The sequence below is a fragment of the Mobula birostris genome, chromosome 11 (assembly GCF_030028105.1).
Source record: "Mobula birostris isolate sMobBir1 chromosome 11, sMobBir1.hap1, whole genome shotgun sequence".
NCBI lineage: Eukaryota > Metazoa > Chordata > Chondrichthyes > Myliobatiformes > Myliobatidae > Mobula > Mobula birostris.
The window spans coordinates 108,447,880-108,465,619 of NC_092380.1; the positions used below are offsets into that span (position 1 = coordinate 108,447,880).

The 17,740-nt window shown below is 42.6% G+C and overlaps 1 protein-coding gene across 5 annotated transcripts in view; it reads left to right on the forward strand.

The window, feature by feature from the left end:
* LOC140205303 (doublecortin domain-containing protein 1-like) overlaps positions 1 to 17,740 on the forward strand; it is a 566,682-nt gene that overhangs the window by 32,373 nt on the left and 516,569 nt on the right. For all 5 annotated transcript variants that reach the window (XR_011887817.1, XM_072272825.1, XM_072272826.1 and 2 more), the window contains exon 2: positions 15,200 to 15,397. Coding sequence is in view for 4 of the 5 variants with exons in the window: in XM_072272825.1 (XP_072128926.1) it covers positions 15,207 to 15,397 (191 nt within the window). In the remaining variant the exon portion in view is untranslated. The remainder of the gene's footprint in view (positions 1 to 15,199; positions 15,398 to 17,740) is intronic.

Here is a 17,740-nt window from a genome sequence, read left to right on the forward strand (position 1 = left end):
AAAATTAAATGAAATAAGGAATGCAAAAAGAGAACAAGTTAGTGAGGTAGTGTTCTTGGGTTGGTTCATAGTCTGTTCAGAAATTTGATGGAGGAGGGAAGGAAGTTGTCCCTAAAACGTTGACAGTGTGCCTTCAGGCTCCTGTACCTCCTCTCTGATGGTAGTAATAAGAAGAGAGCATGTCCTGGGTAATGGTCCATCCTTATAAATGGAGGCCACCTTTTTGAGGTATTGACTTTTGAAGATGTCCTCAGTGCTGTGGAGGCCAGTGCCCATGATGTAGTTGGCTGAGTTTGCAACCCTTTGCAGTTTTTTTCCAATCCTGTGCATTGACCCTTCCATACCAGACAATGACCTGTAGAAATTGTCTACAGTCTTTGTGTTAGAGAGTGCAGCTACTGTTCATTACCTGTTATCCCTGCCAGTAACCACTTTATCAGTAATTGATATAACTGCAAAGACTCATATTTATTTGATTTATCTGCAATATAGAATGCACCTCAACTATATACACAGTATACCATATAATTCAACTACCTACCACACAGACATCCACAGCATGGTACATTTAAAATTTTCCAATTCAGACCCAAAGATCTAATCATTGTGGAGGATTTCTTACTCTCGTGGGATAATGTCTTTCCTGACAGGGTGGGGGGAGAGGAAGTGAGGGTCACTCTACTTGGCAGGACAGACTTGAGGCTTTGAAAAAAATCTCAGGTTCTAGGACCTCCTCTGTGGTTGTAGGAGTTGATTCTTGAACTGCATAAAGTGATTTTGGCAGTTCTGGCCACCTTTCTTCTCTAAACGACACTGCTGATTCATCCCTGGCCACAAGACAAAACTTTGAGCCAGCACTTTCCTTTTGACCATACCTAGATGACTGGCATGTACAGTAGCTCCTGCAACAATTTAGCTCTCAGCTTGGATGGTATACCAACTCTCAATCCCCACATTAGGCAACCTCCATCAAGGGCAAGTTAATTCTGGTGCCAGCAAAAATGGGGAAACAGGATTTTTTGTTGGACATTCCAACCTTTTTTGGGTGGCCATTTAGACCCAAAACAGTGTGGGGTCTTTTCTGGTTTACCTTTATATCATCTCTACCATAGCAGGGAGACTTACAATTTACATTAGGGAGAATACATCATGTGAAATATTCTCTTTGCTAAATTTTTTAGGTATTTTCTTTTCCAAGGGTAAATGGGACAATCCATCAGCATTTCTATGATTAGTCATCCTCTTGAATTCTTAACTTAAAACCAAGCTACATTTTGCAAGTCGCTTCTAATTCTTTATTAAGTTTGACCATTGCCCTCCCGTTCACACCTCCTCAGCACACCAGTCCAGGTGCTGAGGCACCCAATGCTCCCTCAGAATTAACGCTCCCCCTTCTCCCTCTTTCCCCCTCCAGTTGAACAAGTGGATGAACAACACAGGCTACCACTATCTACATCCCCTCATTTCCTTGCACCTGCCAACTGCACCTCCCAACCACACCTCCACAGACCAACTGCTATCGTCCCAATCTTCACCTCCCCCAGCCCCCACCTTCCACCTCCTCCCCAGTCATCATGGACTCAGCTTCACTACTGACCAGGTGAGACGGGCTATGGGCAATCTCAGACTATATTGGCGGTATTGGCTCCCTTCCTGTTTACTTTAGATGCAACACTGAGTCATGTCATCTGCAGAAATTCTCTGATCACTCAGCAATAGTTGGGTGTGGAAAGGGAGGACGGGACGATGAATACAGGGCCCTGGTGCAGGTCTTTGTCGAATGGTGCAAGCTCAATTGTCTGCAGCTCAACATCAGTAAGACAAGGGAGATGGTGATGGACTTTAGGAAGACTAAGCCTGCACTGCTCCCTGTTACCATTGATGGTGAGGACGTGGATGTGGTGAGGACCTACAAGTACCAGAAGGTGCACCTGGGTGACAGACTTGAGTGGAGGACCGACACAGAGGCTGTGTACAAGTAGGGCCAGAGTAACCTCTACTTTCTGAGGAGGCTGAGGTCCTTTGGAGTGTGCAGGCCTCTCCTTCACATGTTTTGCCAGTCTGTTATCATCAGTACAATCTTCTATGCGGTAGGGTGCTGGGGCAATGCATCAACATGGGTGATGCCAACAGACTCAATAAACTGATTAGAAAGGCTGGCTCTGTTATAAGAGCCACACTGGAGGCTGTAGTAGAACAAAGGACCCTACAGAAAATCCTGACAATTCTGGCCAATGTTTCTCACACTCTGCATTGCACCTTGGCTGAATGAAGAGTACCTGCATTCATAGACTAAGATAAATACGATTGTTCCAAAGAGTGCTATATGAGGTCATTCTTACCCTTGGATATTAGGCTCTGTGATGTGTCAACCTATAGCCAAGGAAGTGATGACCCCCTCCTGTTAGACTGTTTAAGGTAACTTATTTTTACTTATTCTTCTTACTTCTCTTCTAATATTGTATAACTGTGAACTTATAATGCTACTGTGACACTGTAATTTCCTTTGGGATCAATAAAGTATCTATCTATTAACATATCAGAAGCTTCCTCAGATATGTTGCCTACAAAACCTGTAGCACTGGGACCACTGTTGTTGTCACTTTCATGATTCCTCTGAGCAACATGGTCCTTTCCTGATCCAATATGTTTTCCACCAGAGTCACAGAAGTTGACACCAATACCCGTTTGCCCTCTGTTAGGTGATGGTTCATGGTGTACAGCATTATGGCATCATCGAGTACCTTTCAATTCACTTGGGATATAGCATGCGCAAGGCGGATGGACCTCCAATCAAGTTGTAGGTGTCTCAGCCGCTCAGGACCACACAATACTGACCCTCCTGTTTTTACCACATACAAGACCAATGAGGCTGTTGGATGTTGTATTTCAGTGTTACAAATGTCATTTCTATAGGACCTATCTTTTCTCCAGTTCTTAGTTAGATACCTGCAGGCTTCAGTTTAGTATTTTAAAATACTGTTCAAACTCATTTTGTGCAATGACTGAAGTAGCTAATTCTGTTTTAATTAATTTGCCATTCACTTCTGCTGTAAGCCATATTACTTGTCTCTTGTTAGTTTTCGCATCATAGATCTCAAGGCTGCTCAATCCGGTGTCACTAATCATTATCAGATTTTTCATCAACAGTGTGCAGCTTAGTGCTCTTTTAGAAACAGTAACTTCACTTTCTATCTTTTTCTCTACCCTGTGCAGTCCATTTGTTTTTGCCTGCGTGATATGCTCTTTGTACTTTGTAGCATTGTCTGCAAGTTTCATTTTAAAACCTGTACTGGTCTGGTGTATACGAACCCCTGTCACAACAGTAACACAGTTTGTTCAGCTTGGCCAATTTCTGTTCAGACATTGCAATTTTGTTCATGCTCACTTTCATTCCAGACTGAAACTCAATTGTGCGTCTATCTGCTGGTGTGCATTGATATGGCTATTTCAACTGCTCTTTTAAATGTAAGCTGTACTTCAGTTAGGAGCTATTTTTGAATGCTTTCTTGTAAGATTCCGTCCTTGGACTCACTTTACACTGCACGCTGTCGGAGCAGTGCTACCAGGATAATCAAGGGCATGACCCACCCAGCCAACACACTTTTCATCCCTCTTCCCTCTGGGAGAAGACTCAGGAGCTTGAAGACTCGTACGGCCAGATTTAGGAACAGCTTCTTTCCAACTGTGATAAGACTGCTGAATGGATCCTGACCCGGATCTGGGCCGTACCCTCCAAATATCTGGACCTGCCTCTCGTTTTTGTCATAAGGTGGTGGCTGGGAACGGGCCCAAGTGCAAGACACAGACACTGAAGTACTAGGGACAGGACTAGGATACAGGGTGAGGGCTAGGACATGGACACGAAAACCAGGAACCCAGAACAGGACTGGACAAGAGAGCTAGGAGCCCGGGCTTGGACTCTGAGCCAGAGACTGGACAAGGACCCAGAACCTAGGTCTTGCCTCTGGCTTGGACCCCAGAACTAGACAAGGACATGACTTGGGTAGCAGACAGGACGAGGCTGGAGTCTTCAGACTTGAGGCGAGGCTGGAGACCAGAGACTTGAGACTAGAGACTTGAGGCGAGGCTTGAGACTAGAGGCTTGAGGCTTGGGGTCTTGAAGCTTGGCTTGGGGGGGGGGGGAGGCTCGAGCTTGGGCTCTTGAAGCTCCTACTGGGCAGGGCGCGGTACTCCACCCGACAGAGGCAAGGGACAGGAAGGGACAGAACCCCCCGCAGATTAACGGCAAGCTGGCCTGACTTACCCGACAGAGGGCAAGGGACAGGAAGGGACAGGACCCACTGCTGAGTAACGGCAAGCTGGCCTGACTTACCCGACAGAGGGCAAGGGACAGGAAGGGACAGGACCCACTGCAGGGTAACGGCAACCTGGCCTGGCTTACCCGACGGAGGCAAGGGACTGGTAGGGAGCTAGGTACAGGGTGGCTCCAAGACAAGACTTCAGGCGAGACGAGGCGAGAGTTACCGGCAAGAGAAGGCAAGGCTTCAGGCAATGCAAGGCGAGACAAGAACTCCAAGGCAAGGTGAGAGTTACCAGCAAGACAAGGCAAGGCTTCAGGCAAGGAAACAGAAGGCAAGGGAAGGAATGCAAGGAGTAAGGACAAGGACAATCCAGCACCTTGCCCTGGTCTCTGGAGGTATTTATGCAGCCAGCCCCAACGAGAAACAGCTGCCTCAATTAGTGCTCAAGCAGGAACAGAAACAGAGTAGACAGGAAAACCTGGAGCAAGGGTCGATGGACTGGACCATGAACCGGAATGCGGATTTCATGGACCGGACCATGACAGTTTTTTTTGCAGTACCTTACTTTCCCTTTTCTATTTTCTATTTATGATTTTTAAAATATTTTTAATATTTACTATCGATTTGTACTCCAGGGAGCACGAAACGCAGAATCAAATATCGCTGTGATGATTGTACACTCTAGTATCAATTGTTTGGCGACAATAAAGTAAAGTAAAGTAAAGTAAAGATTCCACAAATTAAGCAATCTCAGTGCATCATTAAGTCCATCACTGAATGGACAATGTTCAGACAACTTCTTCAATTCAGCCACGTAAACTGCAATGGACTCCCCTTCCTTTCGATTCTGTTTATGAAACCTAAGGTGTTTTGCGATCAGCAATGGCGTTGGTTCTAAATGTTCCTGCACTACTTTGACAATATCAACAAAGCATATTTCAACTGCTGTAGTTGGAGTAGTTAAGTTTCTAACCAAACTGTATGTCTTTTAATCCAATGCACTCTTGGAAGTTGTTTCTCATTGACTTTTAAGTAATGTTCAATTCATTCAGTATAAATATTCCAGTCATCTGTTGTGTAATCAACTGTGTCAATCTTTCTGGTGTAGCCAGCCATTTCTGATTTTTATTTTATAAGACCATAAGACATAGGTGCTGAATTAGGCCATTTGGCCCATCGAGTCTGCTCTGTCATTCAATCATGGCTGATCCCTTTTTCCCCTCCTCAACCCCATTCCTGGCCACCTCCCTGTAACATTTGATGCTGTGTCCAATCAAGAATCTATCAATCTCTGCCCAATGACCTGGCCTCTACAGCTGCCTGTGGTAACACGTTCCATAAATTCACGACCCTCTGACTGAAGAAATTTCTCTGCATCTCTGTTTTAAATGGATGCTCCTCTATCCTGAGGCTGTGCCCTCATGTCCTAGCCTCCCCCACCATGGGAAAGATCTTTTCTACACCTGCTCTGTCTAGACATTTTAACATTTGAAGGGTTTCAGTGAGATCCGCCCCCATCATTCTAACTTCCAGTAAGTACGGACCCAGAGCCATCAAATGTTCCTTGTATGATAACCCTTTCATTCCCAGAATCATCCTTGTGAACTGCCTCTGAACTCTCTCCAATGCCAGCACATCTTTTCTTGGATGAGGAGCCCAAAACTCTTCACAATACTCAAGATGAGGTCTCACCAATGCCTTATAAAGCCTCAGCATCACATCCCTGCTCTTGTGTTCAAGAGCTCTTGAAATTAATGTTGACATTGCCTTTACCTTCCTCACCACTGACTCATCCTGCAAGTTAACCTTTAGGGTGCTCTACACAAGGACTCCCAAGTCCATTTGCATCTCATATTTTTTGGATTTTCTCCCTCTTTAGAAAATAGTCCACACATTTATTTCTAATACCAAAGTGCATCTTCCTACATTGTATTTCAATTGCCACTTTCTTGCCCATTCTCTTAATCTAAGTCTTTCTGCAGCCTACCTGTTTTCTCAACACTACCTGCTCCTCCACCAATCTTTGTAACATCTGCAACAAAGCCATCTATTCTATCATCTAAATCATTGATATACAGCATAAAAAAAGTGGTCCCAACACTAGTCACTGGCAGTCAAGTGGCCAAGAATCCTTTTATTCCTATTCGCTACCTCCTACCAATCAGGCAAAGCTCTAACCATGTTAGTAACTTTTCTGTAATACCACGGGTGTTTAACTTGGTAAGCAGCCTCATGTGTGGCACCTTGTCAAAGGCCTTCTGAGAATCCAAATTTACGACGTCCACTGCGTCCCCTACTTGTAACCTCCTCGAAGAATTTCAACAGGGTCATCAGGTAAGATTTTCCCTTAAGGAAACCATGCTGACTTTTTTCTATCTTGTCTTGTGTCACCAAGTACTCCGTAACTTCATCCTTAACAATTGATTCCAACATCTTCCCAACCACTGAAGTCAGGCTAACTGGTCCACAATTTCCTTTCTGCTGCCTTCCTCCTTTCTTAAAGTGGAGTGACGTTTGCAAATTTCCAGTCCTCCTGAACCATGTCAGAGTCCAATAATTCTTGAAAGATCATTAATAATGCCCCCACAATTTCTACAGCTACCTCTTTTAGAACCCTAGGGTGCACTTCATCTGGTCCAGCTGACTTATGTACCTTTAGATCTTTCAGCTTTTTGAGCACCTTATCCCTTGTAATAGTAACTTGTCTTCCTTCACACACTACAACATCTGGCACACTGCTGGTGTCTTCCACAGTGAAGACTGATGCAAAATGATTATGATTATTATCACTCGATACTCACTGTTCATGAACTTGTGAATCCTTCCATTTTCTGACTTTTTAAAAAGCTGATCATCTCTGTCTCCTTTTCTGAAGAGACACATGCTGTGCTGCCTTTTATTTTACTTGACTTTTTCTTACTGTGCTTTTTCTAAACTCAAACATCTCACTGTGCTTCAACAGGTAGGTAGTTATCTCAGGTTCCTGTGCTTCAACAGGTAGGAGTTGTCTTGGGTTCATTGCCACTGTTATGTTTTGTAACTCCAAAGTATTAAACTAATTTCAAAGAAAACAAGAGAGCTGGGAATGTGAGTCTAACTTCATTTTTACTTTAAGTGAGGCAGGCGCATATCACATGGCAGCATAATAATGTTTGCTATTTACGTACTTTTACGTCTTACCCACAATATGTAACGTAAACAACAAAGAATGTTTAATCAAACAATATATTTGCAATACTGCTTAAATATTACCAAAATATTAGATACTCTACATAGCACACAGGATGTTTTTGATTTTTCACACTCTTCTCTGTAAATTTTAGAGACCGTTGTGCATAAGATCCCAGGAGAACAGCAGTTTCTGAGATACTCAAACTACCCCATCTGACACTAACAATAGTTTCATATCAAAGTAACTTAGATCACATTTCTTCCCCATTCTGATCTTTAGTCTGAATAACAACTAAACCTGTTGATGTGTTTGCATGCCTTTATGCACTGAGTTGCTGCCATGTGATTGGCTGATAAGATATTTGCATTAACGAGCAGGTGTACCTAATAAAGTGGCCACTGAATGTATGACAAGATTGATGATAAGAGAGCAGAAAGGGAAATTATGGATAAAAGACCCTTTACACATGTTTAGCTTCTTTTTCTTCACACTGAAGGAGTGAAGGGTTCGGTTTTCTTCACCATTGCCAGTTTAGATAGAGCACAATTTAGAAAAGTTGGATTTAATGGAAATGATGGTGCATTTATTTTTGTGACTATGTCAAAATTTTTATCAGTTGCAGTCTAGATACATTTGCATATTCTTCCTCCACATTCCATATCTACCTATTGACATGGAGTAAATTTAAAACAGTTGTATGAAACTTTCAACATTTCTGATTAACCTAAAACCACTATGAAAATAGAGTCAATGTATTGTTTATATAGTATCAGAATAGAGTATTGTGATCACTCGAGTCGAGTATGATGTTCTACTGAGGAGTTATTGATGCACCATCAATTACTCCAAAAGACTAGAAGTAGAGTAAATACTGAAAGGATTTTATTAGCAGTGAAATGTGACCTCGACCATGCTGAGTATCTGCCCTGGACTGAGAGGAGGAGCAGTGGCACAATCGCCTTTATTCAGGGGTCTGTGGGAGGAGCCATAGGAGCAGTCAGCAGAGGGGCGTGTCCAGGCAGGTAACCCAGTTACAGCATATATATATATATATGGTTTACCACAGTTATGTATTGGTGGGACCTCAAATGGCTGTAGAGGCCAATCCAGGACCTACATAGCTGAGATGTTAAGGTGAACTCCCTTAATGGAGAATGCCTGTGCGTGACTTTGTTTAACGTGGAGAGACTAATGCATGGACAGCCACCACGTTGTCTTTGACAAATTGGGGTCAAGGCCCAGGAATGTAAGATGACTGCTGCAGCCTTCCTCTGCCTTCATTGTTGTGATTTTTTTTAGAAATACAGTACGGTAATAGGCCCTTCTGGCCCAAAAGCCCGTGCCACCCAATTACACCCATTGACCAGTTACACACAGTGACCAATTTACCTGCTAACCCATACTTCTTTGGAATGTGGCAAGAAACCTGAGTACCCAGAACAGAGAACGAGAGAACATGCAAACTCCTTACAGACAGCGTCAGAAATTGACAGTGTGTTGCCGGCGCTGACCGTAATAGCATTGGTTGATGTGTCATCATCTTCTGCCAGCTCCACCATTGAAACCTTGGTTGGACCATTCTTTGTCTGGAATCCCACTGCCCCCTTGAACTTGGATGACCCTACCAGGAGCAAGATTCTTGGGATCTTAGAAACTCATGAGCCTCTCCACCACGACAAGGCGATGATCCTCGGAGAACATTGGAATACAATAGAAGTATTAATTATAATGTTTGCTTTGAATGAGATTTCAAAACATACAACCGGTTACGTGTATACTGGAGCAGGATGTTGAGTGAGGCAAATTTCTTCATCCACTCCTCAGTTCTTCTGCATCTGCACAACTGATAATAATGATGCTCTCAAATGCTGAACAGCAAAATGAGTATGCTGTTGATAAGCTGTTATAATTTAAATATAGCACAGAAACCCATTATTTGTTATATAGTCTGGCATAGAAATTGGAACATTTGCCTCTGTTTTCATGCACAACTCATGCAAAAAAAAAAATTATTTAACTTGGAACAGATTTCCTAGTGTTCATTTGCAGGTGAAATAGTGTTAAGAAATTGGAGCAGCCAGTTTTGAGTATTATGCAGATTAGTGTGTCTAATGTTATCCCTGAATTGTGCATGCATTTATTGACATCACTATTAAGACCATAAGGCATAGGTGCAGAATTAGGCCATTCAGCCCATCGAGTCTTGTCCACCATTCCATCTGCAGGAGCCATGTATCTATTTCCTGACTCTATTGTATTTTTGTTGTGTGCTTATGATGGGTAATTTGTCAGAGAGTTGGGTGTGGTAGAAGTGAAGAGTATGGTTATGTACTCATGTTTCAAGGTTTCAAAGGACAATTTAATGCCAGAGAAATGTATACAATATACATCCTGAAATGCTTTTTCTTCACAACTATCCATGAAAACAGAGGAGAGCCCCAAAGAATGAATAACAGTTAAATGTTAGAACCCCAAAGTCCCCCCTAGCTCCCCTCCTTCCCGTGCATAAGCGGCAGCAAGCAACGATCCTCCCTCTATCCACCGGCACCCGTCACTGAGCACTAAAGTGTGCAGCAAAAGCAACAACAAAGTCAAAGTACTCCAAAGACTACACGATTCACCCAGTATTCGACATACAACAGATTCTTTCTCTCCCTAATAAGGGAGAAAGAGATGTCTCCGTTTCACAGCGAGAGGGGAGACATAAACAACTCGCTGGTTTATGATGTTAAAAGTCCGCTGTGTCACTTTTTTTGAGCTCTGTGCCCAGAGATCTCAGGTTTCTGGACCCACAGCCAAAGATCTTCCAGCTCCCATGACACACCAGTCTGTTGGGGCGCCGGTCTTTGATCCGCCCATCTCCAGTGCCCCAAGATCCTAGGCCTCCAAAGGTGAGCTGAACCCTTAGGACATGCCCTTGGCATGCTGGTTAATGGCTGGTCGGGAAACCCCAAGAGCAGGTCCCATTCCCGCAAAGAACCGAAGTCAGCATGTAACTCCAGGTCAGGGTCTTCAAAAGAACCCTGAAAGGGAAAAATGGAGATATTAATGATGGAATAGAGCTGTTTCCGAAGATGCAAACAAAGGATTCGCCGTTGAGTGCCATATTGACTAAGCTCCACCCTCCATGTTTTGTCTTAAGTGAGTTTTAGTCTGGTTAGAGCAGAGGGTAGTTTGGGAAAATTATATATTTTTGGTGATCATTTAACGCTAATGCTTAAGTACGTTTGAATACAGTTAGACTAATTTCATTATATTGCTAGTTTCAGTTTCATTAGTTTTTTTTATCATTACAGGACAGTTTGTGTTTGCTGGTTTCTTAATAAAGGATCGAACATACAGTACTTTCTTAGACTTAGAACTTCATTTATTTCGATTATGGAGCCTGTTGTACAGCGTCAACCCCCTGCGCTTAGTCTCTAAGCAGTTTTGATTTGTTGAAAAGTAACCGCTTCATGATCGTAGCCGACTCTTTGTCTCTCTCAACCCCCTTATCCTACCTTCTCCCCATATCCTTTGACATCCTTACTGATCAAGAATCTAATGGCAATTGTGCACCTAATGGTATTACCATTTGCACAATGCCTATTTTTCCCCTTACCAACATCAAGTTCAAGTTTACTGTTATCTGACTGTACATATATACAATCAAACAAAACATTTCTCCAGACCATGGGGCACCCAGAAAGCATATATCACAGACAGCACATAAAAATATTACAATAAATAAGTTAATAAAATATAATTCCAAGTGTATGTAGTGCACAGCACAGATAAAGAGTAAACAGTAACCAGCACAGGTAAACAATAAACAAAACATTAAACAACTCACTCATCCTAGTGACGAGACCTCACTGGTGGCAGGGTATTCATTAGTCTCACAGCCTGAGGGTCCTAGTCCTGATGTTCTTCTACTCCTTCCTGAAGGTAGTGGGTCAAAGGGATTGTGGCATGGATGGTAAGCTCCTGGTAATTGTCACAAATTGGAGAGAAGAAGACCCCAGTTATCCTCTGTAGGGTCTTGTGGTCCATTGCCATACCACACAATGATGCAGTCGGAGAAGACACTCTTGACGGTGCTTCCATAGAAAGTTGTTAGAATGGAGGTTGTTACAACGTTAGAACATGCAGGCAATTGTTCCTCAATTGATCAAAGGCTGTGATGGTGCTAATGAATTTCATTGTCAATACCTGCCTTGGCCAAGAGCCATAGTCCACATTTTCCAGTGTCTGGCCATGAACTTTCATTGGAAAGCAGTGTGGTTCAACAGGGAACAGGCTGATACACGATGACCATGCTGTTATGGATATTGCATGTAAAAGCCATCCCATCTTATGCTTCAACGAGAGTGTCCATGAGGGCTTGGAGCTTGGAGCTTGACCTGCAAGTGCACTTCGAATGAAGTGAATTCTGTACACTGCAGCTCAGCTTCTGAGACTCAGATAACCTTCAATATGAAGTGTGGTCATAGTGGTCTGAACAGCTTCATGTTCTTAATAATATGTTTGAATATAAATGTACAAGGTCCTTAATAATATGTTGTACATTCTCTCCATGACTGCATGGGTTTCCCCTGATGCTGCGATTTCAAAAGATTCAAAGATTCTAAGTGCATTTATTATCAAAGGATGTATGCAGTATACAACCCTGAGATTCATCCATCTCACATTCTAAAGACGTACGGTTTTGGGTTAGGGTTAGTATGTTGTGGCTGTGCTATGTTGCCATTGGAAGTTTGGCAACACTTGTGGGTGGCCCCTAGCTGATTTGATGTAAATCATGCGTTTCACTGGTCCATGTGCTAAATGACAGATAAAGCTAATCTTTTTTTGAATACTTGTTATTTGTGTCTGGTCAAATCAGTGAGGATTTGCAGGGCAGCCCACAAGTGTTGCCATGATTCTAGCGCCAACACAAATTACTAACTTTGGAATGTGGGTGGAAACCGCAGCTCTGGAGGAAACCCACATGGTCATGGGGAGAACATGCAAACTTCTTACAGACACCATTGAACCCAGATCAGTGATCCCTGGCTGGCACTGTGAACTGATGCTCTAACCTCTACGCTACCATGCCACCCTTCTTTCCATTGCACATTTTTTTAGATTATGAGGACTCGCAGACCTCTTTTATTGTCATTTAGTAATGCATGCATTAAGAAATGATACGATGTTTCTCCAGAATGATATCACAGAAACGCATGACAAACTGACTGAAAAACTGACAAAAACCATATAATTATAACATATAGTTACAACAGTGCAAAGCAATACTGTAATTTGATAAGAACAGACCATGGGCACGGTAAAAAGTCTCAAAGTATCTCGAAAGTCCCATCATCTCACGCAGACGGTGAACCTCCAGCGCCGCAAACTTGCCGATGCAGCATCCCAGAAGTATCCGACCACACTCCGACTCTGAGTCCGTCCGAAAACTCCGAGCCTCCGACCAGCTCCCCGACACCAAGCACTGAGCACCATCTCTGCCGAGTGCTTCGACCCCGGCCCTGGAAACAGGCAATTGGCAAAGCCGAAGATTTGGGGCCTTCCCCTCCGGAGATTCTCGATCACACAGTAGCAGCGGCAGTGAAGCGGGCATTTCAGAAGTTTCTCCAGGTGTTCGTCTGTGCTTCTCACGGCTGTCTCCATCAAATCAGGATTATGCATGGCCCCTAGTTAACACATACGATATCATTTGGAATGGCCGCGTGCGCTGCATCGCACCGCCATCTTCTCCTCCTTCCTCCTTTTTTTTCCTAGAGCAAGTGTACCGTACAATGAAACAAATTTCTGTTGGCAGCTAAATTTGAGACCGGTATTCCACAACTTTCTTGATTTTTAAAAAACTTTTCTGGTTTCTTCCCCCTTTCCAATCCCAATGAAGGGCCTTGGCCTGAAACGTCAATTGTTTATTCCTGTCCATGGATGCTGCTTGACCTGCTGAGTTTTTCCAGCACTTGGTATGTTTTACTCTGAATGTTTTATTTGGAGGTTCTTGTGACAGACAGCACTTGGTAAATTCACTCCTTTCACACATGCATTAACACACACACAAACATCACCTGGTCATTCTGCTGTCATTGTAGTGAGTGCGCGCACTTCAATGTCTTCCCCGGTATATTCTCGTAACAGGTTCTAAACTGAGCTGATGGACTTGGGTTGGCTTTATGGTGCTTTTCCTGCCATACATGGCAGAATATTCCATTTCTTCAGTAATGGGATGTGTAAACTACCTGTATATAGTCATAGTCATACTTTATTGATCCCGGGGGAAATTGGTTATTGGGGGGGAAATATGTTATTTGTGTATTGTATTTAAGGAAGATACTTCTGTTTATTTTGGAATATAATTTGAACTACATTGTGGGGTGCAGCATATTTTAATTCAAGTGTAGTTTTAAGTTACACACACAAAATGCTGGTGGAACACAGCAGGCCAGGCAGCATTCCACCAGCATTTTATGTGTGTAGTCTTCAGTTAACTTTGTTGGCTATTAAAGATGATACTTCCTGGTACCTAATACAACAGGACTCTCTGCCCTCAGTAGGAGAGAGAGAGAGATAGGGGCTGCCAGGAGCTCACATTGGACAAGAAATAAATATGGAGCTACTGTTGTGATATCCGGTAGATATCTTTTTGTAAATATTGACAATTTTCTTTGCATTATTTTCACTAATTTTTGTAAACTTGATTTTTGACACACCTAATAAACACCCTTGCACTAAAGTGCTAAGCAACTCTAGCCATTTTTTTTTGCAGATAACCCATGAATCTAAAATGTTTACACGAGGAAATCTGCAGATGCTGGAATTTCAAGCAACACACATAAAAGTTGCTGGTGAACGCAGCAGGCCAGGCAGCATCTCTAGGAAGAAGTACAGTCGACGTTTCGGGCCGAGACCCTTCGTGATGAAGGGTCTCGGCCCGAAACGTCGACTGTACCTCTTCCTAGAGATGCTGCCTGGCCTGCTACATCCACCAGCAACTTTTATGTGTGTTAATCTAAAATGTTTAGTGTGGTTGATGAAGGCCATGTATAATAGTCATTGCTGTTTCCTGCATTCTTTATGAAGTTGTCATGCAAAGAAGATCAAGTCCACTATGTTGCCAGCTAGACAGAATCCACAATGTTACTGTACCTGGTGTGTGCTTCTACAGCCACTGGTAAGGTCCAGTTCCAACACTGCCTGGTATGGAGGGGCAACTGCACAGGATTGGAAAAAGTTGCAGAGGTTTGCAAACTCAGCCAGCTTTAGCCTCCCCGTCAGCGAGGACATCTTCAAAAGACGATGACTCAAAAAGGATCCCCACCACCCAGGACATACCTTCTTCTCCTTGCTGCCATCAGGGAAGAGGTACAGAAGCCTGAAGCCACACGCTCAACATTTTAAGAACAGCTTTTCAGAATATATTCCTACATTTTTCTAAAAGAAAAAGCTGCAGTTGTGGAAAGTTGAAATGTGAAAAAATAAATAGAAAAGCTTCAGAGTTGAAACAATTTTTCAGATGCTACAAATTCATAATAGCTACTAACATTTTCTGTTTATGCTTAAATGACTGCTAGTTTTCAAATGATTTGACACAAGCTTAGAATTAAATATTGAAATGAAGTCTTGTTAAATTATCTGTTAAATGATCCTAAAATATATATAAAATGAACATGAATGAAAGTGCCAAGAAAGGTTCACATTTAGAGACTTGTTGTTTTCTGTGTTTCTTGACTCACTTCTAGCAATATCAATTTTTCTCTTTGCCTTCTAGATACAAGATGGGTAGAGCCCAGAGGCCAAACAGTGCAGGCACATCCACCAGCAAGATGTCTGGGACCATGGCCAGTTGCAGTATGATGTACACCAGTTCCCTGCCATCACAATGCAGTAGTCTTGAAGATGCTTTAGTGCAAGAATACATCAAAGAGATCAGTAAAGGTTCCTCATCTTCACCACTGCGACTGCCAAGGTAACAATTTATTGCACTGAACTCATATGTTTAAGGGGAACCTTAAGGGGGAACTGATAGCTAACTCTGTGGGTCTGTGAGATTGCGAGTCCACTGATGAAGTCGGATGCCCCATGTCTCCATATCCACGAGTCCACTGGAGGCTAGAGGCCTGGAAACTGTCTATCCTGGCGCTGGAGGACTGTCTGTGTGAATGGGTGTGCAGGTGTGAAGCAGGAAGGAAAGGGGTTTATTTAGCTTGAGTTGTTCTGCTGAACATTATCCACATGACACATTGGCACCAGAATGTGAGGCAACATTTGTGGGCTGCCCCCAGCACATCCTTGAGTGTGTTGGCTAATGCAAATGACACAGTTTACTGAATGTTCAATATACATGTGATAAGTAAATGAATCTGAATCCAAACACAAGTAACTAGAATTTGAAGAGGATAGAGATATGTATTAATATGGTGCCCACTGAGATTTAATGCTCAAGCCACCAGAACTGCAATAAAATCAAAGTTCAAAGTAAATGTATTATCAAAGTACATATATGTCACCATATACTATCCTGAGATTCATTTTCTTGCAGGCATACTCAATAAATCCGCAGACTAATCACCATAACAGAATTAATGAATGACTGCACCATCTTGGGCATTCAACCACTGTACAAAAGACAACAAACTGTGTAAATACAAAAAGAAGGAAATAATAATAATAAATAAATAAGCAATAAATATTGAGAATATGATATGAAAGAGCCCTTAAAAGTGAGTCCATAGGTTGTGGGAACATTTCAATAATGGGGCGAGTGAAGTTGAGTGAAATGTGTCTATATTTCGAGCCCCAGCAATCAAATGCACTCCTTTCTACTGCTGTATATCATATTTAAAGAAGATGCATTATTCTTTGAAGATCAAAATAAACAATGTTGGGTCTGCCTCCAGTGGAAGGCAGACACAGAAGCCTGTTACCTGTGCCAATGCAACGGCAATGTGACTGATTCAATTGGACGTTGACCACTGACAGAACCCTGAAAAATCACCTGCAGACCTCCCAACAGGGAGATGAGCAATGTAATTGGAGTCCGCAGTCAGCCTCAGCGCTGCCAGCAATACTCTGCACAAATTTAATGCTCTCTTCAAGGTTACGTGAAGTTCACAACAATGCTTCATCAACATTTGATTTTCCTTGCCCGTAGCAGTGGCTTATTATAAGAACAAGCTGAAAGGCCACACAGTGTTGGTGTTCAAAATAACAGGCAACTTATTAAAAACTGGTGTGCACCAGGAGACCGGCAAACTGATCAAAGTTCAAAGTAAATTTATTATCAAAGTACATATATGTCACCGTATACTACCCTGAGATTCATTTTCCTGCAGGCATATTCAAGAAATCCAATAACTATAATAAAATCAATGAAAGACCGTACCCAATGGGGTAGGGAAAAATAAATACAGTACATGCAAAAGAAAAAAAAAGAAATAATAACAATAAGAGAACATGAAATAAAAAGTTCTTAAAAGTGAGTCCATTGGTTGAGTGAAGTTATCCCCTTTGGTTCAAGAGCCTGATGGTTGAGGAGTAATAACTGTTCCTGAACCTGGTGGTGTGAGTACTGAGGCTTCTGTACCTTCTTCCTGATGGCAGCAGCGAGAAGAGAGCCTGACCAGGGTGGTGGGGGTCCCTGATGATGGATGCTGCTTTCCTGCGACAGCGCTCTGTGTAGATGTGCTCTTGTAAAACAAAATTTTTATAACAGAATGCTGGCTACAGGAAGACTTAATTAAGTAACAGACTAGGCCCTGATTACAGAGTGAAATGATTATCCACAAGCCTAACAGTAAATCCAGTTTTCTGTTACAACAATGGGTGCATGCTATAACACAATTAGCGAAGTTCCTGAAAGCTGGGTGTCGTTACTGCTGCGTTCCATGCCTCTGTTTTTGTCTGCGGTTCCCCATTACCACATTAGCATAATCCACATCCCTATTTACTATTTAATGGTTTGCACTGTTCTTTTTTTTCTACAAAACTTATGCATCAGCTATTAAGAACAATTAAATTAAATTATGGTTGGTATGTGTAAATTGACAATTCATGATTTTAAAATATTTCACTTTTATACCATTCCTGAGTGCTCTCCGTCACCCCTCTCTCTATTTGCGGTGCTTCGGACAGTAGTAAGTCCCCCAAGGTCAGGTGCAGACGCAGAGGCAGCACCACACACAAAGTGCCGGAGGAATTCAGCATGTCAGGCAGCATTTATGGAGGGGGATAAACAGTCGACATTTTGGGCTAAAACCCTTCAGTCCTGCTAAAGTTCCTCCAGCATTCTGTGTGTGTTACTCTGGATTTC